The sequence below is a fragment of the Pseudophryne corroboree genome, chromosome 1, assembly GCF_028390025.1.
Source record: "Pseudophryne corroboree isolate aPseCor3 chromosome 1, aPseCor3.hap2, whole genome shotgun sequence".
NCBI lineage: Eukaryota > Metazoa > Chordata > Amphibia > Anura > Myobatrachidae > Pseudophryne > Pseudophryne corroboree.
In genome coordinates, this window is record NC_086444.1 from 335,306,401 (window position 1) to 335,333,904 (window position 27,504).

At 42.7% G+C, this 27,504-nt stretch overlaps 1 protein-coding gene across 3 annotated transcripts in view; it reads left to right on the forward strand.

Moving 5' to 3' along the window:
* Positions 1 to 27,504, forward strand: part of ADGRD1 (adhesion G protein-coupled receptor D1) — a 1,058,506-nt gene that overhangs the window by 520,956 nt on the left and 510,046 nt on the right. For all 3 annotated transcript variants that reach the window (XM_063964650.1, XM_063964651.1, XM_063964652.1), the window contains 2 exons: positions 16,059 to 16,123; positions 26,368 to 26,491. In XM_063964650.1, the coding sequence (XP_063820720.1) occupies positions 16,059 to 16,123; positions 26,368 to 26,491 (189 nt within the window). The remainder of the gene's footprint in view (positions 1 to 16,058; positions 16,124 to 26,367; positions 26,492 to 27,504) is intronic.

Consider the following 27,504-nt stretch of genomic DNA (forward strand, 5'->3'; position numbering starts at 1 on the left):
ACCGGAATGTTACCCTTAAAATACCCTACAGCTGGATACTAGACACCAACTTTCAACCTTTATCTGACCCTTCCTATCATGCAAAGAGGAATCCCTCCGTCCAGGAACTGTTTAAACTAATCTTTCTCGCTGACATGGTCTAGGGGAATATTATCTACAAAATGCACTATTTGGGTTAAATATGCTACGATTGAGTCGCACGATACACGCTTACAAACTCCGCCGTAAATACACATCTCATGCGCACGAGACGCTGGAGCGTCCCCTACGCAACTTGCGGGTATGTGTACGCACGGGGGAACAGGTGCACGAGCAGCGCGCGTGTGCATGAGGGGTTAGTACAAGGGGTATGCATCATGATATTTTTCGACTTTGACACGCATCTAAAGATGCACCATGGGGTATTTCAGCATCTACAGATACCGACAGTGGGCATCTCATTTCTTCCTCATTCGGATGCACAGATGTACACCAGGGAAGGGCTTTGTAGCAGTATTAGCATAAAATCACAGATGCAAGACCAGCAAAGACACATCCACTGATGCTGTAGCATCTGACTCAGAATCAGGCCCTTCTTTTCCACTGGAGGTATCTGTCCTCCCCGAGCTCACCTTATGTGTTTGTTACCTAACAGGACAGTTTTCAATTTGATCAATATCTCAACCTGGTTAGGAGCATATTTTCCTCTACTCCATAATACTCTCCGAGAATGCATATACATCATTTTATTGAACTTTTTAAACTTGTTTACATGGGGTTGGGTATGGCTTACCGGCGCTGGGGATCCCGGCGGTCAGCATACCGACTACCATGGGATCCCGGCCACAGAATTCCGCCGGGGGCGGGGGAGTGGGGGAGTGAGCGCAACCTTGTATGTGGCTTCTAATCCTGTTTAAGTTAATTGTTAAAAACAAGGAGGGGTTTTCACATGAGGATTATATGTATGCCCAGTAAGATATCTCTGTTTGTCAGCATGCACATCTCATTACATTTATATCTGGCGTCTAAAGGCATATTAAAATGACATGAAAGATTCCATGACTTTCAATCTATATAAACAGATACCACTACATACACAGATAATTAGGTCGACTTGGACAAAATGTCAACATGGACAAAAGGTCGACATGAACAAGGTCAACATGGAAAAAGGTCGACATGAGTTTTTCACATTTTTTCCTCTTCATTTTTTTAACTTTTTCATACTTTACGATCCACGTGGACTACGATTGGGAAGCGAGCCATGCGAGGGGACACGGTGCACTAATTGGGGTTCCCGGTCACTCTACGGAGAAAACAACACCCAAAAAAACATAAAAAGCTCATGTCGACCATTTCCATGTCGACCTTGTTCCTGTCGAACTTTTGTCCATGTCGACCTAAGGTGTGTCGAACAATTGGTGTCAACCTAAGGTGTGTCGACCTTTTTGGTGTCGACCTGGAGTCCCAGACCCATCATAGAGACATCAACACTGAACCTTGGATCTTAATACAGTACATGAGAGTAATGTGCATCTGCTATATATCATAATTATCCTGTTCTTACTTTGAGCTGCAGTTGTACATCTGCTTGAAAGTCCTGGTCACAATCGTGAATACTTTAGCCATAGCTTGTGAATTAGAGCTGTCTTTATATTTATTTTGTTGAATCAAGTGACCTGTATTTTAAATTCATTCAATACCAGTATTTAAACATTTGACTTAGATCTTGGTTTTAGCACTGGATAATTGGATCAGCTCAAATTTCAATTATAATGTAGGATTCTGAAGACTGAGAGCAATTTATGAAAATATTATGAATTATTCTAAAGAACACTGACTATTAATTCTTGTTTTTTTTCTGTATACACCCAATCCCCTGAGACATCGTACACTCGCAGCAAGGCTAAGGGACAATTAACTTTTTTAAAGATCGAAATTCTTCCATGTCTTCACCTCTGGCATGCTTAGCTATAGCATTGGAATGTTATGTAGACTTGCCATGCCGTCCTGGGTGGCCTTTTGTCACTTGGGAAGTGGTACTAAATAATGTAACAGCATTACCTTTAACAAATAATAAAAATGCATGAAAAACAAGAACCATGCCTTGGTAATGAATCAGCTACAAGAAGCAATTTATCAAGCTAGAAAACGTTGGAAACACTCTCAATTCCCTATGAGACGCAAGACTAACTTATTAAGGGAAGAAACCGCACATGGAAATAAATTAACTATTAGGAGAAAAATGTTGTGAATAGATTCTCTCTTAAACATTGTTTTCCATCAAAGTGTTTAAGGAGATGACAATCGAGACTACAAATATATAATACATTAACCTGTGTCTTGCCGTACATTGTATTTCATTGTATTAAACGCTCTCTTGACAGCAAATTGACTTGTTTATTGTTCAATATTACCTCTGTTGCAGTAGGGGTTTAATTTAATAGTGCCAACAAAATTATACTTTTTTTTCTCTTAATATGCTATCTTCCGCAGGTGTGAGATGTTTCTTCCTCAGCAATTGTGAGAAGTTACAGCTACTTTGTTTTATTCTAGTATCGTGTGATGCAAAATGGCAGGTACTGGAATGAGACCCTCAGACCTGCTAACCATGGGTTTTACCCAGGGCAGTTACGGATTTAGACTTTACTTTCAGGTTTGTTTTTTTAAGAATTATGAGTCCTCCCCTCTAATCATAGCTCCTCTCACTTAGTTATGCCCTACCATTTTCAATATTGAAGAAGATAAAAAAAATATATTATATATATTTATCAAAGGCTACCTATACAAGCTGTAAGTGCCCATAAAAGGCAAATAAAACAAATTTCCCAGGAGTGGGCATGGCGCACAATAGATCCAGTAGTAGTGACAGAGCGGCCTGGGACTCCCTCCTCAGATATGGCCGATGATGTTAATGAGAAGCTGCACCCAGTCAGCCAGCAGCACGGTCACCTCCCGGATCCCCGGCCTGTCTCTCCCACCCAGCAGGACATCACGGACACTCCCATAGCTTCCCAGCAGCAGCCCCCTTGCTGTCTGCCTGGCTTGTTACCGCTCCCTCTGGGGCTGCTGCAAACCTGCAACTGCTCTTTGGGCCTAATTCAGACCTGATCGCTAGGCTGCGTTTTTTTCATACAGCCTGCAATCAGGTCTAAACTGCGTATGCGTATGCACAGCAATGCGCAGGCAAGTAATGCACAGGCACGTCGCACAGGTACAAAGAGGATCGCGTCTCAAGGATGGGTTTGTGCGAAGAATCCATTTGCACGGGCGTTCGCAAGGAGATTGATGGGAAGAAGCCGTTTGTGAGTGTCAACTGACCCTTTTCTGGGAGTGGTTGTAAAAACTCAGACGTGTCCATGTGTTTGCAGGGATGGTTCCTGACATCAATTCTGGTCCTGGACAGGCTGATGTGATCGCAGCGGCTGAGCAAGTCCTGGGCTACTCAGAGATTGCACAAAATCTGTTTGTACAGCTCTGCTATACATGCGTTTGAACAATTGCAAAGCGAAAATACACTCCCCTATGGGCAGCGACTATGCGAACACAGGACTGCAAAAAAAAAAAACCCCTAGCAAGCAAGCAGGTCTGAATTAGGCCCTTTGATCGGGTCCATTACAGCAGGTTCAGGCATGAGCCGGGCGCAAAGCTCTCTGCTCTGCGTGTGAGCCGATCGCCTGTTGCAGCGGCGAACGGGAGCCAGTGGACAGGAGTCGGCGCGGCTGCACATGGGCACAGAGGAAAAGGGGGAGGAGAGGTATGGAGTTGTAGGGGGGTTCATGAATGCCCCCATTGCCCCCCCCCTCCAAATCCACCACTGACCAAGGGGTGTTTAAAAAAAAATAGTGGGAGGGGGTCCATGTGCTCTATCAGACCCCCACCCCCCTCTCCTCCTTCTGCACCTCTCCCATACCTTTTTCTGTTGGTACCATCTTTCTTTCTTTGGGGATGTTTTACTGAACAGCTTTTGGCAGCTTAGTTGGACAGTTTCCCCCCTTTCCCATAGTGCATGATTGGCTTACAGCTAAAGTACTAAGGTGCCCCCAGAAGTAAACACCATTGTAATAGGAGTTCATAACAATTCTGATGTAGATGCAAAGTATATTTAAGACTAAGTAATGAAAAGGAGGCACTATAGTGATACAGGTACCAAGGCAGCTCTCACCAACATATACAATTGCTGTCTGGTTTCTCTAGAGACAGAGAAGGATGAGAAACCTGGTGGCAGTACTGTACAAGCAGCGCAAGGTACAGGTTTCAATCCTAGAGGTCAATATCCAGGCAGCGATCAGAGACCAGGTAGAGGTCAATGTCCAAGCAGCAATCAGTAAATCAGTAAATAGAGGTCATATACCCGGCAGGGTCAATATCCCAGCAGAGGACAGTACAGACCCTATACAGACAGAGTCAGAATCAATTAAGCAGACAAACATGGCGGCAGGCTCGTAGGACACGACATGGCTACAACTATTTCCAGCACTGAGAGACTGGGATCCTTGTACTATAAGGAGCAGGGATTAAATCAGTTCCCCTGCCGAACTGTGGCCCTTTTATAATTATCAGTTGTGACTGCACCACTCTGATTGCCTGGCTGCTTGTGACTTGTTTAAGCAACCCATAAGAAGTCGAAGAGAGAGCCACGATCATTGTTGTGTCAACACAGGATTCCTAATACTATAGATATTTTCTTGCCCAACTGAGTTTACAATCAAAATTGTGTTTGTGAATGGGACATAGACTAAAGCTGGTACACAATAGGTGATATATCAGCCGTTCAAGCGAACGTGACGTATAACGTGATGTCATTCACAGACATATCGCGTAGGCTGTGTGTACGGACAATCCACCAACCACTCGTACACTTGCTGCAGTGGCTAACGTCATGGCTGGGCGGGCAAATTCATTTAGCTGCCCAGTTTGATGACAGGACGGACATATTGAATAGTAAGTGTATATGATTGCCTGGATCGGCAGCTCTATCAGAGCTTAGTTTAACCAGGGATTCAGTATGATATACCAGCGGCTGGGATGCTGGCCGTCAGTACACCAACAGCGGCATCCCGCCCACCAGTATGCCGGCAGCGGGGAAAGCACTAGAAAGCCCCTTGCTGGCTCGCCACGCTGCGGGCATGGTGGCTTGCTGCGCTCGCCACAGGTTATATTCTCGTGGACACCCACAGAGGGAGAATAGCCTGTGTCGCAGGTATTCCGGTGTCAGCATTTCAATGCTTGTTGGGATTCCGACGCCTGCAATGTAAACGCTGGGATCCCGACTGGGGGTATGCTAACCACATCCCCTACCCAGCTTAAGAATTATTTGCCTAAGCAGCTGTCACTGTATTCAATCTATATAGTCTGACTAGTGTCCTAGGGATCTATTTACTAAGCCTTGGACAGAGATAAAGTGGACGGAGATAAAGTACCAGCCAATCAGCTCTTACCTGCCATGTTACAGGATGGGTTTGAAAAATGGCAGTTAGGAGCCGATTGGCTGGTACTTTATCTCCTTCCACTTTATCTCCACCCAATGCTGAGTAAATAGACCCCTTAGCATCATTGATATCATCAGCTCCATTAACCATTGAGATACTCCTCTTTCTATTTATATTCAAATAAAATCTCTGGTCAAGTCAAGCCAGAGATACAGTAATGGAAGACAGACTTTTAATTCATATTATTATTAATGATAGTACATTAAACCCCAGCTGTTGTTCTCTCACTTGAAGTTTTTGAGTCAATCTCTTGCCACTATTTAATCCAAAAGCACTTGGCCTCAAGAATCCTGTATAATGGATCCACCTCAAATTTGGTGAACATTAGCAATGGCACTCAACAATGTTCATTATCCCTCCTGGTATTTTCCCTGGTGATTGTTTGGATTTCACTGAAGGTGCTCGATCTTGTGTTCACAATAGCATTGACTGTTATATGTAATGTTTTGTGGTACAGCTGAATTTTATTATAAATTCTTATTAATGCCTGCGAGTCTGAGTAGGTGCATTATCATGTGTATGACATACTTTCCTATGCTCCTGGATGGTCTGTGAGACTGCAGAATCTTGGGTGGTTCTCCCAGAAGCTCGGAAATTTAGGCAAGTCTCTTAGAGCCAAATGCAGCTGCCCAATGTTGCTCATTTCTCGAGTGAAGTTGTCAGTCCCCGCCAATTGATTAAGGTCACTAATTACGTCATTCTGTAGTTGGGATGGGCCCGTGACTGTTCAATCACCCTCCCTTCCCATACTGCTCACTTGGTCTCATAACGCCCCCTCATTTTCCAGGTCGGTATAAGTAGACACATCTTTTTTAAAATAAACCTTAGGTGACCTATAACCCTCTTGATCTTCTATTGCAGCATTCACTTTTGTTTCAAGAAACATGTAAAACTAAAATACCAGTTTAGTTTAAGTACAGTAACCGCTTCTTGTGCTCAGCGTATGTAAAAGACAACAAACAATTGAAAACACCAATAAAAGCCACTTAATAGGATGTTGGATCAAATGCAATGTACTGTACCAGTGTCCGGAACTGTCTTAGAGATGCAGCACCATCCTGCAACAAGAAAGTCACTTAACTGACACTAGGATTATTTTGGAAATTATGTCTCGGGCGTTGTTCCAGAATATCTCATAATTATTGATTGAGTTTAGGACTGGTGACTGAGAAGGCCATAACATTTGAATAACATCAGTGTCATGCTCATCAAACATTTGGCAATCACATATGCTCTGTGCATAGAATTATTGTTGCCCTGCAAGACAACCCTCCTAGCAGCATGAAAAGAAGATGATCATTCATAAACACAAGGGGTTTATTTACTAAGTGGCAGCTTGCAAAAGACTCCACTTCCTGGCGAAATGTGAAAGTACAATGGTTTAATAACAAAAAGTGATCATTAGTAAAGAGTACCAAATTTGAGCACCATGGATTGCAGCTAACAAAATTGTGGGCCTAATTCAGACCTGATCGCAGCAGCAAATTTGTTAGCTAATGGGCGAAACCATGTGCATTGCAGGGGGGGGGGGGGACAGATATAACATGTGCAGAGAGAGTTATGGGCCCTACACACATGCCGATATCACTGCACGATATGAACGATCTCGTTAATTAATGAACGAGATAACGTTCATATCGTGCAGTGTGGAGGCTCCAGCGATGAACGATGCGCGGCCCCGTGCTCGTTCATCGCTGGGGCCATGTCGGCTGTGCAGGCAGGCTAATATGGACGAGATCGTCCATATTTGCCTGCAAGTCTACGGAGCCGGGTGACGGGGGGAGTGAAGAAACTTCACTCCCCCCGTCACTGCCCCCCCCCCGCCGCCGGGTCGCCCGTCGCCCGTATCGGCGGTCGGGCAGCTCGGCGGCACATCGCCGAGTGTGTAGGGCCTATTAGATTTGGGTGGGTTATTTTGTTTCTATGCAGGATTTCAATTTGAACACACCCCACCCAAATCTAATGCTCTCTGCACATGTTATATCTTCATATCTGCTCCTCCCTGCAGTGCACATGGGGGGTCATTCCGACCCGATCGCACACTACAGTTTTTTGCAGCCATGTGATCGGATCACAATAGCGCATGCTTGCAGGGCGCAATGCGCAGGTGCGCCGCTGCCTGGCGATGGGCAGTGACGAGAAGTACGAAGAAAGCGTTCGCAGCGGTGAACGCAAGAAGATTGACAGGAAGAGGTTGGCCAGGAGTGTCAACTCACCGTTTTCTGGGAGTGTCAAAGAAAAAGCAGGGGTGGCCGGCCGTTTGAAGGGAGGGATCCTGATGTCAGCTCCAGGAAGGATCATCACAGTCGGTGAGTAAGTCTTGAGTTGTGCAGAGTCTGCACAAACTTTTTGCTTGTGCAGCTCTCTGCACAGCCAATCGCAGCCCTGCACAGCTCTAACCCCCTCCCCTGTAAGCGGCGATTGCCTGGTCGCAGCAGTGCAAAAAATAGCCTGCGTGCGTCCAGGTCGGAATGACCCCCATGGTTTTGCCCAACTGCTAACAGATTTGCTGCTCTAAGAGATCTGAATTAGGCCCTATATTCTGTTGTATTTCTTGCTACATATGTTCACTGATCCCTTAGTCATAAACGTGGTGATAGATGGATATCACTTTCCTCCTGTGCTCCTTGCACCACTGGTCTCATAGCATTGCATTGCCAGATATAATGAGTGGTTTATGCATTGCAACCCAACTGTGATATCCTACCCACTAGAGTTCTAATTAAATAATATTTGACTTTAACATAGACAGGTTGACACATTACAGTAAACTTTAGTGATTAAAATGCATTATTTATAAGTGAAGAGAACCTCTTGCAGTCTTCTTGGAAATGATGCAGCCATATTTCAAGATAAAGGCAATAACCCATGTAAATAACTAAATATGTGCTTGGTAATTTAATAAAATGATGGTAGACAGTTACATTAGCGCACAAACACAGAGTAGAATGAGCCCTTTGTGAAATATCACCTCTCGTTCTGTTAACAGTTCTTCACATCTTGTCTTAATACAGCAACTGCCTTAAGCAAAGGACTGTAGAGGAGAGGATGCTTATCTAATATTTTTGAGAGCTCTTTCTATTGTTTTGTTAATGTGTTGACTTCTCAGTACCCTTAGGCAAGAGATTTTCAGAAATCGGCTTTATCTCTAATTTTGTTACAAGATGTTCTAAGTGGAAGGCTCATATTGCCTTTTCCGGTGTATTTTGTCACATGTCCATACGCCAGTGTCTAGTTCGACATTTTCTTTCTTTTTTTAGCTTGCAAATCAACAGGACATTTGCATTTATCCTATGGTGGCACAGTATTGTTTAGAAGCCAGAGCGTAGTGTTTTGATTTGTTTGTAAATACATCTCAGTATGGGGCCCAAAAATGTGGGATTTTGAATTTTGGATAAGGGATACTCAACCTGTATAGGAAAATAAATTCACATTCGCCATGCATTTGCTATAAGCAGTTGGTTTGCTATTATATGTATTAAAAAGGTAAGACATTTTTTTCATTAAAGAATATGCTCTAAATTGCTACATTGATGGCACTGGTTACCATCACGGCAGTTGGAAGGCAGGCTGTCATGTGGCCGATGCCGGAATCCTGACAGCACCTGGAATCCCAGTGCCGGAACACTGATTGGCGACATCTCAAAGGTAAGCATCGGGATCACGGATAGGGTTAGGGCCTGCAGGGAGGTTAGAGTTAGGCACATAGCCATAGCCGCCACCCCCAAATCTTAGCCCCTTGCATCTCCCATGTGGTATAGGATAGGAGACGGGAGGGGTAAAATATCCCGTCCCCTGTGGGCATTCTCATTGTCGGGACCATCTATAAAATGTATCATACTTGCTTCAGACACCTGCTGGGAGTATTGTGATCAGAAAAGGTCTTTTCTGCATATCTGGTGGATATCTATTTCACATCTTGAAATAGATTTGCTATCTTACAGGCAGCCAGGGAGTAGAGAATGGGTGTTATGTGGCTGAAACCCACTCATGCCTTTTTCTACTTTAATGACAAATACTGCACTGCAGGTCTTGGTTTGTGTTTGTTTCTATAGATTACTATTACATGTGGAATCAGTATGGGATCCCGACGGTCGGGATCCCGGTGGTCATAATATCGACGTTGGAATCCCGACATGCGGGATCCCGATGGAGAGCGCTGTGTGTCCCCTTGAGGGCCCGCTGCACTCGCCACGCTTCGGGCACGGTGGCGACACCAATCAATGAATAATGTTTTTTTTTTTTTTAATAAGGTAAATGGTAATTTCTGAAGTCTACACAGTGACCTCTGCTTTACGGGCCCATTTTAAAAAAAAAACAAAAAACAGCACTAATCTCTGTTATCTAAACATGGAAAAAACACTAGATTAGGTTTGTTTTGCAATATCCAGAGCTAATACTGTACAGAAGAGTAGAAGAGTTTATGGTCATGTGAAACCAGAGTTGATTCTGAGTGGCATACAGTTCCAAACGTGGATGCAACCTACAGTATTTAAAGTGAACCTGAGTTGCGGAAGCCAGGTTACATTTAACTTGAGGCTGGATGGGTGTTCCTGGCAGGGCCATAACTAGGTGTGTGTGGAGTGTGCTACAGCACATAGCGCTGCAGGGTAGGGGGCGCTGTTTGCTGCACTTGTCAATTATTTGTTTTAATTACTTTCAATTGCAGCTTCCCCCCTTTTTGTAACCTAGTATCTCGTGACCGCCCGTTTCCTACCCTGACCCCTTCTGTCGCTAATACCTATACAACATTCATGAACTCAACGTGAGATTTCTTTGTTATTCAGTCACATTGTCCTTTATTACATTTCAAGATGCTAACATACCCAGGATTCAAATCCATTGCGTGTGGCATTGCAGTCAGACAATCTATTCATTGAGCTATCTGTCCTTGCATAGAAAGGTAAATAATTGTAAGCTAGAGAATTCCAACTATTTGAAGTTTACCTCTTACTTTGTGAAGGGGTGGTCAACATTGTGGCTGAGCAGAACTATGTAGTGTCTGGCTGCAAGGGATTGGATGTGTGGCTGCACACTACATAGATCTGTTCAACTGCAATGCTGATTTTTTTTTTTACAAAGTACCAGTATCTTCATATAGTGTTCATAGTTTTTATGTAGGATCAAATAGCTCAATGAGTAGGGCCAGGGGCATTTCTATAGAGGGGGAGTCTCTGTGTGTAGGCTCCTCAGCTCTCTCTGCAGCGATGCTGCTGCGCTGCGGGACTCCGGAGGGTAAGTATTAAAAATAATGGGTGCAGGGTGTGTAATGTGAGCCCCCCTGAACCCCCGGGGGCCTGTGTGTACTGCACACACTCCACCCATTATAAATATGCTGTTGAGTAGGGTGTTTGATTAAAATTCACAGGTTATAGGTTTGACTACTGGGTATGGCAGTATATTGAAATGTGTTATTTAATAAAGGGCATTGTAACTGAATAACAATGAGCTCTCAAGTTAAGTGCATGAATGTGGTATATAGAGGTTTTGTGTCCAAATTAATTTTCTTGCAGTGTTCTAGAAATGTGTGTGTATTATTTATATATAATATAATATAATATATTACGATATATTATATTTTATATTATAATATCTATATTATGCGCCTTATGTCACTATTGGAAAAATAGGGGGGGGGGGGCACCAATTCTATTTCTGGCACAGGGCACCTAAAAGTCTAGTTACAGCTCTGGTTCCTGGGTAGCAATGGGGCGGTAACGAGGTATTCGCATGTAGAATAACTGTGACGTGAGTTAGGTCCTATTCTGAGCTGTGCACGTGCAGAGATCTGTCAAATTTCAGACGTATTTTCTGCACCAAGGATGAAGCTGAGGATAGCGCTGACTGCTGAACTTGCAAGCGGAGGACTATGAGCCGCGTGATCACATAGATTCGTCCCACTCAGAATATCGGTGGATGTTCCCATGGGATTTCTGATCACAGATGTGCCTGGAATCACAATCGTATTACGTGCGACTCAGAGTCAAGCCCACAGTGTAATACCTGCAGGTTATTATACATGGCACAAGTTTGACAGATATGTATTTATTCTACAGTGGAATCTACTACAGAAGAACAAAGTATTCTAAGCATTCTATAGCCAGAAGTTTCTAAGCAGAAAAACTTGGAGAGCTTCTCAAACTTCCATTAAGTGCGCCAAATGCCTGAGATGTGGCAGGTGAACGCCAACTATAAATGGAGTGTGTAAAATATTTATTGCATCTGATAACCATGACTAATGTATCCATGTGAGATTTTAAACCTTATCCCTTCCCATACATCAGAAAAGGTTCAATGGACTAAAGCATGTTTTTTTTTTTAATAGCAAAAGCCCTTATATAAGGATTGCTGGCATGGATGTCATAAAATCAATGACAGAAGCATAATCAGAAGTAATTTACAGATGAACTTGCATGCTCAGTTAAACATATTATTTTAAACAAAAGCCAATTTGCTCCCTATGGAGCGTCCGAAGATGGCAGATCAATACTTTTAAATGGAAAATATTCTCCCTTGTTGTAGACAGGCTTCTATATTTAGCAGTACCACAATTCCTGTGATTACTTGTACAATACAAGATCATTGACTACTTTGTTTAGGACAAAAGAGAATTACACTGCTGCTAAAGTAACTATTTGGAAACACCACATTTTTTCCCTGTACATTATCACTTTGGTTAAAATGGCACTCATAGGCTGTATAACTTGCAAACCAAAGTGTATTGAAGCGATAAAGTTTTCGGGGACTTGCTCCCCTTCAGGGTCTGAAGAAGGGGAAAGGGGAGCACCTCCCCGGAACGTAACCGCTTCAACACACTTTGGTTTGCAAGTTATACAGCCCCTGAGTGCCGCCTCATTATTTGGATATATGTAATATATAAATATACGGTGTGTGTGTGTGTGTGTTTGTATATATATATATATATATATATACATATATACATCAGTGTATATATATATATATATATATATATATATACATTTTCAAGGTACTGCACCTGTGAAGAAAGTTAGTGCAGAGATGCAGAGATGTGATTGTATCCATGTGTTACCCATACACTTGTGCGATGCCCCACGACGCGACATCGCGGGGCATCACATCGGCAGTTCAGGAGTTCAGGTGTGATGAAATCGCACCTGAACTGTCAAAGTGATTACCATGTGATCATGCTATAGATCGCATGGTAATCACATGATGGGCACATCACCGCCGAGTGGGAGCGGCCTCTGGCCACTCCAGGCGGGTGCCCATCACACATCGCAGTGCGATATATTGCATGTGTTAAAAAAACACATGCGATCGCACTGCGATTCGATAAGTATTAAGTGCAGCACATACTATCTTAAGACGTGAGATTCGACCGGTGTGCCCGCACATCGTGTCGTAAGGTACCTTAAATGTGCATTCAATCCTTCGATTTCTCTCACAGATGCTGTCGAAATCGAAGGATAGCACCTAATATCTCACAAGTGTATGGGCACAATTACAGTGTGTACTTGTGCATGAAAACATCCTGCTGTTGCTCATTTAGTAACTGTACTGTCAGACATTGCCTGACCTGAAGAGATAAGGATCCAGACCGTTTCTTGCAGGTAAATCACATGACTGCTGTTAGTTATAGGTAAAACACTGTATGAAAAAAAGAATCTAGTATATTGTATACATAGCTAGGAACAGAAAAAGCACAAACAAAACTCTAAAATCTATGTGTGCAAATGCTAGGAGCTTAGGAAATAAAATCCCAGAACTAATTGCAATAATGACAAGGGATGATCTAGACAGTGTGGCAATTACAGAGTCATGGTACAATGAAAATCATGACTGGGACATAGCTATACCGGGATATGCTTTATTTAGGAAGGACAGAAATGGAAAAATCGGAGGAGGGGTAGCAATGTATGTAAAAAAAAGCATAAATACTACATTAATACAAAGTATTGAAGAAAAAACTGAGCCCTTTGGGTGACCATAGAAACAGGGGAAAAGTCGATTATTCGTATTGGCATGATATACAGGCCACCAGGTCAGGAAGAAGAACTTGACAAGAACCTATTGCAGGACATAACTAAAATAGCATTAAAAGGAGAGATAATAATCATGGGAGACTTTAATCTTCCTGATGTAAACTGGGAGGTGTCTGTAGTTCCACTAGAAGTAGGGAAATTTTAAATTCCCTTCAGGGAGCATCCCTCCACCAATTGGTGAGGGAGCCCACGTGGAAAGACGCAATATTAGACTTAATACTTACAAATGAAGACAGAATATCGGACGCAAAAGTTGGTGAAAACCTGGGATCCAGTGATCATCAAGCAGTATGGTTCAGCATAAAGACAGAGTCTGACTCATCCCATACAAAAACAAAGGTGTTGGATTTTAGGAATGCTGATTTTGTAGGGATGGGAAAATGTGTAAGTGATCCTTTGGCAGAGTGGACGAACTTGGAAGCAGTGCAGGAGAGGTGGGAAACATAAAATGTGCAATATTAAAGGCAACAGACCTTTGTATCAAAAGTGTTAGAAAAAACACAAGGAAAAGGAAGCCCGTGTGGTCTGCGAAAGAAGTAGCAAATATTGTGAAAGCAAAAAAAGATGGCTTTTAGGGAATATAAGCAGACACAAAATAATGAAGACAAAGAGATATATCTTGTTAGACAGAAGGAGACTAAGAATGTAATCAGATGTGCAAAGGCACAAGATAAGAAGAAAATGGCCCAGTCAGTGGGTAAAGGAGGCAAAACTTTTTTTTAGGTATATAAGCGAAAGGAGAAAAACAAAAGGCGTATAATACAACTAAAGAGACACTGGGAGTCTTGTTGAGGGAGACAATTTAATAGCAGATCATCTTAATAATTATTTTTGCTCAGCATTTACTACTGAAAGAGAGGGGAAGGGGCCACAGTTAAGTTGCAGGGATATTCAGGAAAATTAAACAAGTACATTTACAGAGGAGAAGGTCCTAACAGAACTCTCAAAGCTGAAAGTGGACAAATCTATGGGGCCAGATGGGATACATCCAAGGATACTAAAATAACTTAAAGAGGTGCTGGTAGCACCATTGACTGAATTATTCAACCAGTCATTAGCTACAGGAGTAATTCCAGAGGACTGGAAAAGAGCAAACGTAGTCCCACCGCACAAAAGTGGAAGCAAGGAAGAGGCAAACAACTACAGACCAGTGAGTCTTATATCAGTAGTAGGGAAATTGATGGAAACACTCTTAAAAGAAAGAGTTGTAGATTATCTCAAATCCAGCAATTTACAGTATCCCAAGCAGCATGGATTCACTGGGGGGAGATCATGTCAAACAAATCTTATTGACTTTTTTGACTGTGTGACTAAAGTGGTTGATAAAGGTGGAGCCGTGGATATAGCTTATCTAGACTTTAGTAAGGCTGTTGCCACTGTTCCACATCGCAGACTGCTAAATAAACTTGAAAGTTTGGGATTGGATATTAGGATTATTGAATGGATAAGATCTTGGTTGAAGGATAGAAAACAGAGAGTTGTGGTTAATGGAGTGCATTCACAGGAGGGAAATGTTACCAGTGGAGTACCCCAGGGATCTGTACTTGGACCAGTGCTTTTTAATATCTTTATTGGTGACATTGCAAATGGCATTAAAGGGAAAGTATGCCTTTTTGCAGATGAAACAAAGGTATGCAACAGGGTAGACACACCAGGTGGGGTGAAACAAATGATCGAGGATCTAGGTAAACTAGAGGAATGGTCAAGAGTGTGGCAATTACAGTTTAATGCCAAAAAATGCAAAATCATACATTTGGGTCTCAAAAATCCAAAGGCTAAATATAGTATTAATGACACTATACTGGAAACTACTGAGGAGGAAAGGGATCTAGGAGTCACTATTTCAGATGACTTAATGGCAGTTAAGCAATGTAACAAGGAAATGAGGAAGGCTAGTCAGATGCTTGGCTGCATTGGGAGAGGAATCAGCAGCAGGAAGAAAGAAGTAATAATGCCACTGTATAGGTCATTGGTACGGCCTCATCTAGAATACTGTGTTCAATTCTGGAGGCCATATCTTCAAAAGGATATTAATACATTAGAAACTGTACAAAGAAGGGCAACTAAAATGGTGCATGGCCTACATCTCAAAATATACCCAGAAAGACTAAGAAATCTCAATATGTATAGTTTGGAGCAGAGAAGGGAAAGGGGGGACATGACAGAAACTTTCAAATATATCAAGGATATATCAAAGTCAGAGAAGGGAAATATTCTCCAAATAAAGAGAAGCAATAGGACCTGAGGACAAGCATTGAGACTGGAGGGGGGGAGGTTCAGGGGGAATTTGCGGAAAAATTACTTCACAGAAAGGGTAGTGGACAAGTGGACTAGCCTCCCATCAGAGGTGGTAGAGGCTAAGACAGTAGAGCAATTTAAACATGCATGGGATAGACATAAGGATATCCTTACAAAGAAATAAGGATCAAATAAGGTTAGAGATAAAAATAATGTAAAAAGGGGGCAGACTAGATGGGCCAAGTGGGTCTTATCTCCCGACAAATTCTATGTTTCTGTTTCATGCTATACATAGATTCTTAAAAGTCTTCTTTATTGCTTTTAGACTGAGCAACTGACCATCAACAACAGTAACCAAGTTCACCTGTATTGTGCTTTTCTGGACTTCAGGTTAGTAACAGACACTTTATTTGGATAGTCGTACTATAATCATATCATGCAGAAAATAAGGAAATGAAGGTGCACACTATAAGCACTAAGTATACTGATAATAATATACTGATAATCTCCAATTAACATGGAGTATAAATAAGGATCTTATAACATGTTTGACCAAAAATACATGGCCACCTACCACATCAAGGTGAACCTCATCAAGTGGGTTATTAACATCCCTAGTTCTTACATGTTATTAAAATCACCCAAGGTCAGTGAGAGGGGAGCTGGCACACACAGAAGGAGTATCTGCCTTCAAGTGTACATGTACTGCAGACACAGTTACAGAATAAAGGGGGGGGGGGAGGTGAGCTGGAATGCACACCCTAATTTTAAACATAATAAAAGGTGCTAACATGCTGAGACTTGTAGTGCCATGAAGTACAAGAAAATGTGGGTGCACACTGTTAGTGTCAGTATTATTAGTGCTTAGAATGTGCATCTGCATTCTTTTGTAATCAAATCATGTTATAAAATCTTTTCAGCTTGAAAGTATTATTGAAATGTATTACATATAGCAATTATTTCATCCAATATTCTGCGTGCTGCCCTCGGTAAGAAGATAACATGGCATCTCTGTGGATAGCTTTATCATAAAATATGATTTAAGCTCACTGGTGTTTAGCAGCCCCATATTTCATGATCAATAGGGGAGGGTCAAGGGAAGGGGGGGGGGGGGAACGCATGGGAGATCCAGCATACACAATATCTTACTGGATACATCCCTAAAGATATAGGCGGTGGGAACCAGTCTCAGCAGCAAAGATCGTGTCTCATGTTGACTTCAGTAGCACTGAAGGATGGACTCTGGATTATTTGAATAACCCGTCCCAGCCAGATGACATGCCTAATGGCAGAAATACTGTGCGCGCTGGTGAGTTCGACATACACACAGAATGAAGCACCTATATATCGGCAGAGCATATGCAATATGTCTATGAATGAACTTGTTCACAGACATATTGTTTGTACACACCCACCGATCAGTTAATGATATATTGGCCAATCAGCCAATATATCTGCCAGTATGTACCCAGCATAATATATAATTAGCGTGCTGAACTGACTTACCAACACAAACCCGACACACGCTGGCCAAGGCACCCACAGGTGATGGCTCTCACTTGTCAGGCTCCAGCTGTAAGGGTCTCTCATTGTCAAGGTCTCGCACTGGCTGGGGCACCTGCTGATGGCTCACATTAGCAGGGGCTCCTGTGATGGCTCCATTAGGTCACTGCTCCCACTGACCGTGGCTCCTGCTGCTCACAGTCCGAAAGACTGAGCACATACTGTAGGGTCTTGACAGTAGTCAGAGCCTCAGTCGCAAATCACCCCAGAAAAGAAGTTTTGAGTTACTGCTAGATTTTGACAAAGATGCTGTACAACCTGCTGAAGATGAAGAGGCCGAGAATGGAGCCTGTATCATGCCAGAAAACTTCGCCAGGGTCCAGAGCCTTAACTAGGAATTTTGGTGCCCTAAGCCTGGAAAAGCATTGGCGCCTCCCCCATTTCTTTCAAACAGTGTGAGCCCTGGCGCCCAGTGAAAGCACTTGCTATGATGCCTTTTCCCACATGATAAATATATATATATATATTTATTTATATGCAGATGAAAGATCATTGCCACTCCAGGCGCAAATAAATGACAACACAGGTGTGCAGTAGTGGTCAACGTTTCAGGGACTATCCTCTTTTTTATCAAGACATGAAGACACACAAGAATACAGAACATTTATAAAGACTCACCATTTTATGTGAATGCTGCCACCATGCCATCCTGCAGGTGTCTGATGACAGCATCGGCACGACACTGTGCCGAAGGTCCGGCCCGGGTGGGTAGGCGCGGCTTGCTGCAGTGTATGCCCGTAACCTAGAACCCGTGTACAATATAAAATAGTAATGAAAACCAAGTCCTGACTTAAAAAAAAACAGTGGGGTTACATTGTAATCATACAGATCAAGGGAAAAAAGCTACTTGGAATCCCATAGGCTGCAGACCAGAACATGTATTCTTGACAAGAATCGCTCATAAATTCTTAATATTAGGACACAATAGTCTTAAAGCTATATGAATATTAATTTAGATCCCCTGTGGGTGACTGTGGGTTGGACTGGTTATACTGGACGTATATATACATCTACCATATAACATAACTGTAGACGTCCATAACCATTCGGTGTACATCTGTAGAAAATGTACACCCATATATCCATATAATCAAGTCAACCAATATGACTCAATGATAAATTAGACAAACATTACCAGTGAATGTACTAACTAGCACCCCAATTCTGCAAAATGTACAAAATACTTCCTGGATTCTAGGTCACTAAAATTCATGGGCCATACATCCTTGATTATACACCTGGGGCCTGCAAATTACAGAAAACAAGTTAGACTAAGAGTTTAATTTAATCCATTTGGTTGTACTGTTTGAAGCGTGTGAATCCATCTTGCTTCCCTTTGCAGAAGCATTCTTCCTCTATTTCCTCCCTGAATATTGGGAGGAATCTAGTCTATGATCTTTTATCTAATAGATGCCAGACTGTGTTGATGTTCCTAAAAGTGTCTTGCTATGGGCTGTTCAAAGCCCTTTCCTTCCAGTGCCACTTGAATACTTGAACGATGGAGGGCTAAGTGCTCCTTGAATTGTCGTATACTTTTTCCAACATACAGAAGTCCACAAGGACATTTAATATAATATACAATATGTGTAGTGGTACAGGTTACTGTATGTATGATGGAGAATGTTTTGCCTGATCTTGGATGTTGGAATTTGTTACCTTGTTCCAGGCAGCTGCAGGTGGTACACCCTAAGCACCGGAAGTTCCACTGTTTCCGAAATAAAAAATGTATCAGTTGGTTGCTATTAAATTGTGAGATATCATTATGGACAACTATGTCCTTATTATTTCTTCCGCATTTAAATGAGGTCAAGATAGAGATTGATTTCATAGTAGATAATTCCTGGCCAGATTTGTTTGGCTTGTTTATTCAAATATTTACTTGCTGTGTGAAACTCTTGTGTCCAAATGATATTGTCCTTTTTTGCTGAAGGGGGCGGGAGGGCTTGTTCTTGTGACAAAGTTAAAGCTTTTTGCATAGCCTCTCTCAATAAGTTAGGTTGGTACCCTCTTTGTAAAAATGTATGGAACATTAAGTCCATTTGTTTTTCTACTTCACTTGGATAGCTGCAGATTCTTACAAGCCTCAAAAATTGTGAATGTGTTAAACCCCATTTTGTAGACAATGGGTGATAAATGTTGGCTTCCAGGATCGTATTCCTGTCGGTGGGCTTGTAGTACATTGAGGTTACTAAATTCAGATATTCATCAATAGAGACCAATACATCAACGTAATGAATGGCGTGTAATTCACATTCAAATTTAAATTGAATTGCTTCGTCCTGTGCATTGATCCACTGCAAGGCCGCCTGGAATGAATCTACCGTTCCCTGCCATAGGATGAAGATATCGTCTATGTAGCGGAAATACATTTTAATGGAGTGACTGATGGTCTGTAAAAAATAAATCCTGTTCCACCTTGCACATGAAGATATTTGCAAAACTGGGTGTGGCACATGATCCCATCGCGCACCCAGTTAAGCTGATGGTAGATTTTTTATCAAACAAAAAGTAATTCCTTCATAGTGTAAGCCATAACAGGGACCTGAAAAAGTCAATATCCGGTCCAGCATAATAAGACTGAGAATGAAGGAATTGTTTCATCACATCCAGACCTCTCTCGTGGGGAATGCTGGTATACAGATTGATCACATCAAAGGTACATAACAGGTACTTATGGGTTAGAGGAGAGATTTCTTGTAAGTTTCTGATAAAGATTGTAGTGTCCTTCAAGAATCTAGGCTGATTTTAAATCAAAGGTTGTAGGTAATCATCTAAGTATTGGGAAACTACATAGAATAGTGAATCCCTTGCGGCTATGATAGGTCGTCCGGTTAGTGTTTTGGTGTCTTTATGTAGCTTAGGGATGGTGTAGAACCCTGGGGTCATTAGCCATTCCTGAATTAATGCAACTTTAATTGTGGATGGTATTATTTTATCCACAACCGCTGCATGTAAGATGCTATCCATCTCTTCTTTGTAACTAATGGTTGGATACTTTGAAAGCACCTCATAAGTATTGACATTCCCCAATTGTCTGTACACTTCTTCTTCGTACTGGATAAAGTCCTGTACTATGACCCCACCCCCCTTGTCCGCAGGCCGGATGATGATGTCCTGATATGAGCCCAGATCCCTCAAGGTCTTTGATTCTGCTTTGGACAGATTAAACTGTCCAGGATATGGTGATAATGAACTCTCCTCAATTATAGATTCTATACATCCTGAGAAGGACCTGATGCTGTTACTGGAAGAGAATGGGTCAAACTTGGACTTCTTGTATACCAGTAGAGTATTCTGTAAAGGTAGAGAGTCTCTGAAAAATCCCGTTAATTTGATGCACCTATTGAACTTGAATAGGTCCACCTTGATCTTAAAAGCATCTGGGGTGCGCGTGGGGACAAATGACAAACCTTTATTAAGGACTGTCACTTCATCTGTCGGTTTGAGAGATTGAAGACTACGTCTTTCTGTTTGCTGCTTTTCCTCACTTCCCTTGTGTTTTGGCTACCCCTTCTGGTTCTGACTTTTTTGCACTGTCATTTTTTTGATCTTGTCAGGACCCCAGTCTCTGGATTTCATACAGTTCCAGAGCTCGACGCATTGGCACATTCTGTGTCCGTGGAGGATCCTGTTGTGCTGGAATTGTCTGTCTCCAGGGAAAATCTTCCCACCCTTCTTTTGTGTCTAGGGACCCCTGATTATGAAGATCCTTTGTTGTATGCCCAGCTGTATAGTTGATGTCGATCGTAATCACATATTACAGTCATTAATTTATTTTTCTTAAAATTGATCAGATCTGTACTATATTTATTAATTTGTTCATTTAGTTTCACCATCCAGTCCTCCAGAGTCTCTGTTTCAATTCTGGTGAGGTGTTCTTTTTCAAAGGTGACATGTTTTCTTTAACCAGGTTAAGTTCCCTCTGTGATTCTTCTATAACCAATAGGATACGGTCAAGTGAGCATTTATTTAGCACAGCTGCCCACTTTCTGCAAAAATCCCGGTTATGCTTTCCTATGGTAGGAATTCTGAACCCCCGGGGTATCCGTTTATCCCTATAATAATCTGATAGGGAGACATAGTGTAAAAAGAAATACATTTAGCTCTGCTTAATTGCATAATAAGATGTTCTGAAGGTTCTGCTTATTGTGTATTCACAATCCTTTCAGTGAACAGAATAGATTCTGCTTCAGTATCTGTCAGGGATAGTAATTCACTGATAGGCAGGGTGAAATTGCTGAAACCTACGACCTCCTCCTGTGGTGTCACTTCAAGTTGGGATAGTGTAGCACACACTTCAATCCCCACACCGTATTATGTCTGTCCTAATGAGGTGCTGTGGTGCCTTGACTGGAGATGACCTTGCAGGTCCTCGACGTATAAAAAGTGCTGTCCAGCACTCGCAGAGACAAATAGTTACATCCAGTTGGGTGCCCCACTTCCCCCCTATGGGGTATAGTATGCAGATGGAATTTTATATATATATATATATATATATATATATATATAATATATAGAACACCTACAGTATACAATACAGAGCACTCACCAGAAAATGTATTTGAACACTAATCTTATACTGTTATGTATGCACCAAATTTGGGAGCTCTTTGTCATTTAGTTACATTATCCTTAATTTTACATCACACATTTCTTGGTAGTCATACCCAGGACTTTCAATCACATCCTCCTTTATTTAAGGCACACATTCAAAATACTGTCATAACCAAAAATCAAACCCATATTGCAGTCAGACACCGAACACATGGAGCTATTTGCTCCTGTATGGGAAGTATGAGAGTATTTTGAAATGTGTGCCTTAAATAAAGGAGTGTGTGACTAAAGGTGCTTAAGGACATGAGGGGAAAATATGCATGGCCAGCTGATCCCGGGGATTAATGAGGAGGAAATTGCAAGTGAGGCTGTTAAAAACAGAAAACTGACAGGTTATTATTATTATTATTATTATTATTATCATCATCATCTTTTATTTATAGGACAAGTACAAGGTATATACAGAAAGCCAGGGGTTAGGTGCTATCAAAGGGAATACTGAGTATAAGATAGTGTAAGTAAGGGAAGGAAGGTACATGAGGGGAGAGCTTACAATCTAAAAGGTGAAGGGCTAACCGGGGTGACACAGAACGGGTAGATCATGAGTGTGGACAAGAGGGTTAGGAGGACAATTGGCTGGGTTGAGTGAAGAAGTACATCTTGAAACAGGTGCTGCAGAACTGCGCCCCCTGCCTTACGATGCCCTGTGTGGTGGCACATTGTGCCATCATAGTTGCAGCCTGCCAGAGGTGGGTGAGGTGAAATAAAATAAATTGAGAAAAAAAACCTATGTCATGTTTCACTCTGCATTCTCCACGGAACTTTGCATGTACAAGCAGCCATTTCACTTACAATTTATTTAAACATCAGTCAGTGGACTGTGTGCACAACCAGAAGTGTGTGTCCAGTGTGTGTCCATGATTATGCACACTTCATTAGTCCATACAGTCCAGAAAATATTTCCTTTTAGTTATTAAGTATTTAAAAATGTATTTTATGTTACTCTAGATGCACCGGAAATCTGAATTCTAGGAATTCCATAGAGTGGGAATAGAATCTTTGGCAAGTGCAGTGAACCTCCGAGCCAACTAGGAGACTCTTTGCGCTTGCCCTGCCGCCAGCATACTGGCGGCCGGGATGTCGTTGTTGGTATACTGATGGCCGGCATCCCCACCATTGGTACATCATACTGATCCCATAATAATGGCAACAATAAAATGACTATTTGCACAAAATAAAAGTTGAGTTGCTCTGACATGCTGCAATGTCAGGTGTTTAACAACTGGTGAAACAACTTGATCACATTAAGCATTCACCTACCCTTTTCCACACTGCCCAATCGGATTTGTTCTCTCTATGGAGGTGATTCAGACCTGATTGTAGATGCGCTAAATTTAGCACATCTACGATCAGCTTCCCTGACATGCGGGGGGACGCCCAGCACAGGGCTGGTCCACCCCGCATGTCTGGCCCTACCCAGTTGTACAAGTACAAAAGCATCGGACAGCGGCGATGCTTTTGTACTGTAGGAGTTGCTCTCACCCAGTGCAGCTCCTGTGCACTGGCATGGAGCTACAAGTCGCTGCCCAGGTCGCAGCGGCTGCGTGTGGCGTCACGCAGCTGCCGCGGCCTGCCCCAGCGGTCCAGGCACACCTGCGTTGGCCGGATCGCGCCCCGTAAACGGTGTCCAAATGCCGGCGGGCCGCCCCCTCCTGCCCCGTGCCTGTCAATCAGGCAGAGGCAATCGCAGGGATAAAACAGCCATCGGCTGTCTGCCATGCACTGGCGCACTGGGTCGCTGGTGCATGCGCACTTCAGACCTGATCGCTGCTGTGCGAACACTCACAGCAGCTATCTGGTCTGAATTAACCCTTATGTAAAGGTGTGTACACACAATGAGATCCCTGCTATGCCTGATTTTGATTATGCGATGTCCCTTGAACTCCCCCACAGCCCAGATAGTACAGATTTTGTCTATGTACGATTTTGACTAAGTGCATTTTTTTTTCTATACTTTGTACTAGATAGTACACTAGATAGTCAAGATTGACTTTCCTGCACAGTCTATCTAGCCTTGTGATACCGACCCCATGGGAGTGCGCATTGGGATCGAATCTGTATCGCAAGCTGCCTAAGAGATGTCATTGACATGTGAGATGAACTAGATAGTACACCGATCTAGCAAGGATTGACTTGCCTGCACAGTCTATCTTTTCTTGCGATGCCGACCTGGCGGGACCGCGCATCGGGATCCAATCGGGATCGCAAGGTGACTTTCACCTTGCGATCTGCACTAACTTTTCTTGAGATTTTGACTATATAGTCAAAATCGAAAGAAAATATCTCACCGTGTGTACACACCGGGATCCGGATTGAAAGTTGACAGTAACTAGGTCGACAATGTCTAGGTCGACCACTATTGGTCGACAGTAACTAGGTCGACAGGGTGTCTAGGTCGACATGTTCTAGGTCGACAGGTCAAAAGGTCGACATGAGTTTTTCACAATTTTTTTCTTTTTTTGAACCTTTTCATACTTAACGATCCACGTGGACTACGATTGGAACGGTAATCTGTGCCGAGCGAAGCGGTAGCGGAGGGAAGGCACCATGCCCGAAGCATGGCGAGCGAAGCGAGCCATGCGAGGGGACGCGGTGCACTAATTGGGGTTCCCGGTCACTCTACGAAGAAAACGACACCAAAATAACATTAAAAACTCATGTCGACCTTTTGACCTGTCGACCTAGAACATGTCGACCAAAAGACCCTGTCGACCTAGACACCCTGTCGACCTAGTTACTGTCGACCAATAGTGGTCGACCTAGACATTGTCGACCTAGTTACTGTCGACTTTCAATACCACACCCGTACACACCCTAACACCTTGAGATCTGCACTAACTTTCCTTAAGATTTTGACTATATAGTCCAAATCTTACAGATTTATTTTAAGAATAGTAAGTACTAGTAGTGTTCATACTATTTTGAAGATTGTTGCTTATTCTATAATTTACTGTACAACTGGCAATTGTCTAGACTTTCAAATATTGTACTACTGTGTCAATAAAGACTTAAAGGGGGCCGCACATCCCTGCTGTCCAAGATTTAATAAATAATTTGTGCACTTCTTCCCTTCCTTTGAAAATCCTATACAAACACTTACAGTATCACCCCTGTTTCCTCACTGCTACCTCCCCTAAAGAGATAAGACTTAACACTTATTTGGCAGAAGAATTTGAAAACGTCAGGAAAACTAACCGTAGCCATTGCCGTTTTTTCAGTGGGTGTGGATCAATAGATCTACACTAACAAGACCTACAGTCAATAGGTCGACCACTAATACTCAACATGCATTAGGTTGACAGGGTCAAAAGGTCGAGTTGGAATAGGTAGACAGTAGGAAAGGTCGACAGAGTCAAAAGGTTGACAGGGTCAAAATGTCGACAATTAAATGGTAGATACAAAAAAGGTAGATGCAATTTTTTGGGTTTTTTTGGGGTGTTTTGTAATTTTTCTGCCACAAACAAGTCACACTAGTGTAGCGCATTCGCTCGCCATGCTTCGGGCAAAGTTACTATTCCAAATCAGGGCCTGATTTAGACCTGATCGCTGTTGTGCGAATTCACACAGCGGCCGATTATTGAATGAGTGCGCATGCATCTGCACTGCAATGCGCAGGTGCATCGCCAAACAGCGACAGGATGGTGCGAAAATTTTGATCGCACTGGTGTTCCCAAGGTGATTGACAGGAAGAGGACATTTGTGGGTGGTAACTGGCCATTTTCAGGGACTGTCAAGAAAAATGCAGCCGTTCCCAAGTGTATTCAGGGCAGGTGTGTGACGTCAGCTCCCCGATCAGCCCCGATCAGCCTGTTTGTATCGCACTGTAGGAGTAAGTCCTGGGCTACGCACAGACTGGAAAAATCATTTGATGGTGAGTGAGTTGTGAACAGATTTGCAGTTGTCTGCTGTCTGGCGGAATTTTCACACTGCGTACACATGCATTTGCACACTTGCACGGGGCAGGTTTTCACTCTCCCTGGATGGCGACTATATTATCGCAGACCTCTGCAAATTTGCAGCACAGCGATCAGGTCTGAATTAGACCCATAGTCCATGTGGATGGTATAGTATGAAAAAGTTAAAAGAAATGAAAAAAACAACCATATGTGTTATTATTATTTTCATATTTACCTTTTGACCCTGTCGATCTTTTGAACCTGTTGACCTTTTGACTCTGTTGACCTTTTGACCCTGTCGGCCTAATGCATGTCTACCACTAGTAGTCGACCTATTGACTGTAGACCTGTTTAGTGTAGATCTACAGTATGGACCGGATACCATTTTTAGTATAGTTAAAAGCGAATCATTTGCCCACTTATTTACATCTTGACCTTATCAGCAAATCAAGAATCCAGTGAAGGAGGACAAAGTGGGTCTTGTTAGTACAGTTCTATGTGCGCCAGTGTCACTCTTAAAGCTAGTACTGTATGTTCAATGTAACACATTTCATTTTGCAGTTCTGGTTCTGGCATTTGGTCCAATGAGGGATGCATCCGCGTTGCAGGAGACTTGAATTATTCAGTTTGTCGCTGCAATCATCTCACCAACTTTGCCATTCTGATGCAGGTTGTTCCCTTAAAGGTAAGAACAAAGTAATATTGTTTCCACTTTCCACTATTGATGGGAATTTTCAGCTGAGATAAAAACATACGGAAGCTAGCAGCAAATGAATACGGGAAGCGGTTACTATACCGCTAGGCGGTATCCCAGACGTCACAATGCAGACACTGGGGCGGGAACCCGACTAGCACTGAAATATTGACACTGGAATCCGTCACCACAGGCTTTTCTCCCTCTATGGGTGTCCACGACACCCACAAAGGGAGAACAACTCCTGTGGCGAGCGTAGTGAGCCACTGTGCCCGCAGCGTGGCGAGTACAGTGAGTCAGCATACCGGTGGCTGGGATCCCACTCTCCGTATACTACTGACGGGATTACATACCGATCCCCTGGAAACCACTGACAGTAATATCATGATCTACTGTATGTTCCTCCCTTGCAGGGCCATAACTAGGTGTGCTCCGCACATAGTGCTGCAGGGTAGGGGGCGCTGTTAGCAGCATTTGTCACTTATCTAATTACTTTCACTTGCAGCTTCCCCCTTTTTGAAGCCCAGTATCTCCTGACCGCCCGTATCTCCTACCCCCACCCCTTTTGTCGCTAATACCTATACAGCATTTATGGACTTGACTTGAATAGCTCTTTGTTGTTCAGTCGCACTGTCCTTTATTACATTTTGGGGTGCTGATGTTGCCAGGATTCAGACTCGTTACATATGACATTGCAGTCATAAACTCTATTCATTGAGCTATCAATAGAAAGCTAGAAAAAGCTAGAGAATTCCAAGCTGGAGAGATTTAACTATTTGAAGCTTGTCTTGTACTTTGTGAAGAGGTGATCAGAGTTACACTTGGGCAAGATATATGTAGTGTGTGGCTGCAAGGGATTGGATGTGTTGCTGCACACTACATAGATCTGCTCGATTATGGTGCTGGTTATTTTTTTATGGGGTACAGGTAGCTTCATATATCTCATTGTTTTTATGCAGGATCAAGTGGCTAAGTGGGCGGGGTGTTTGTGGGTTTTTAAACCT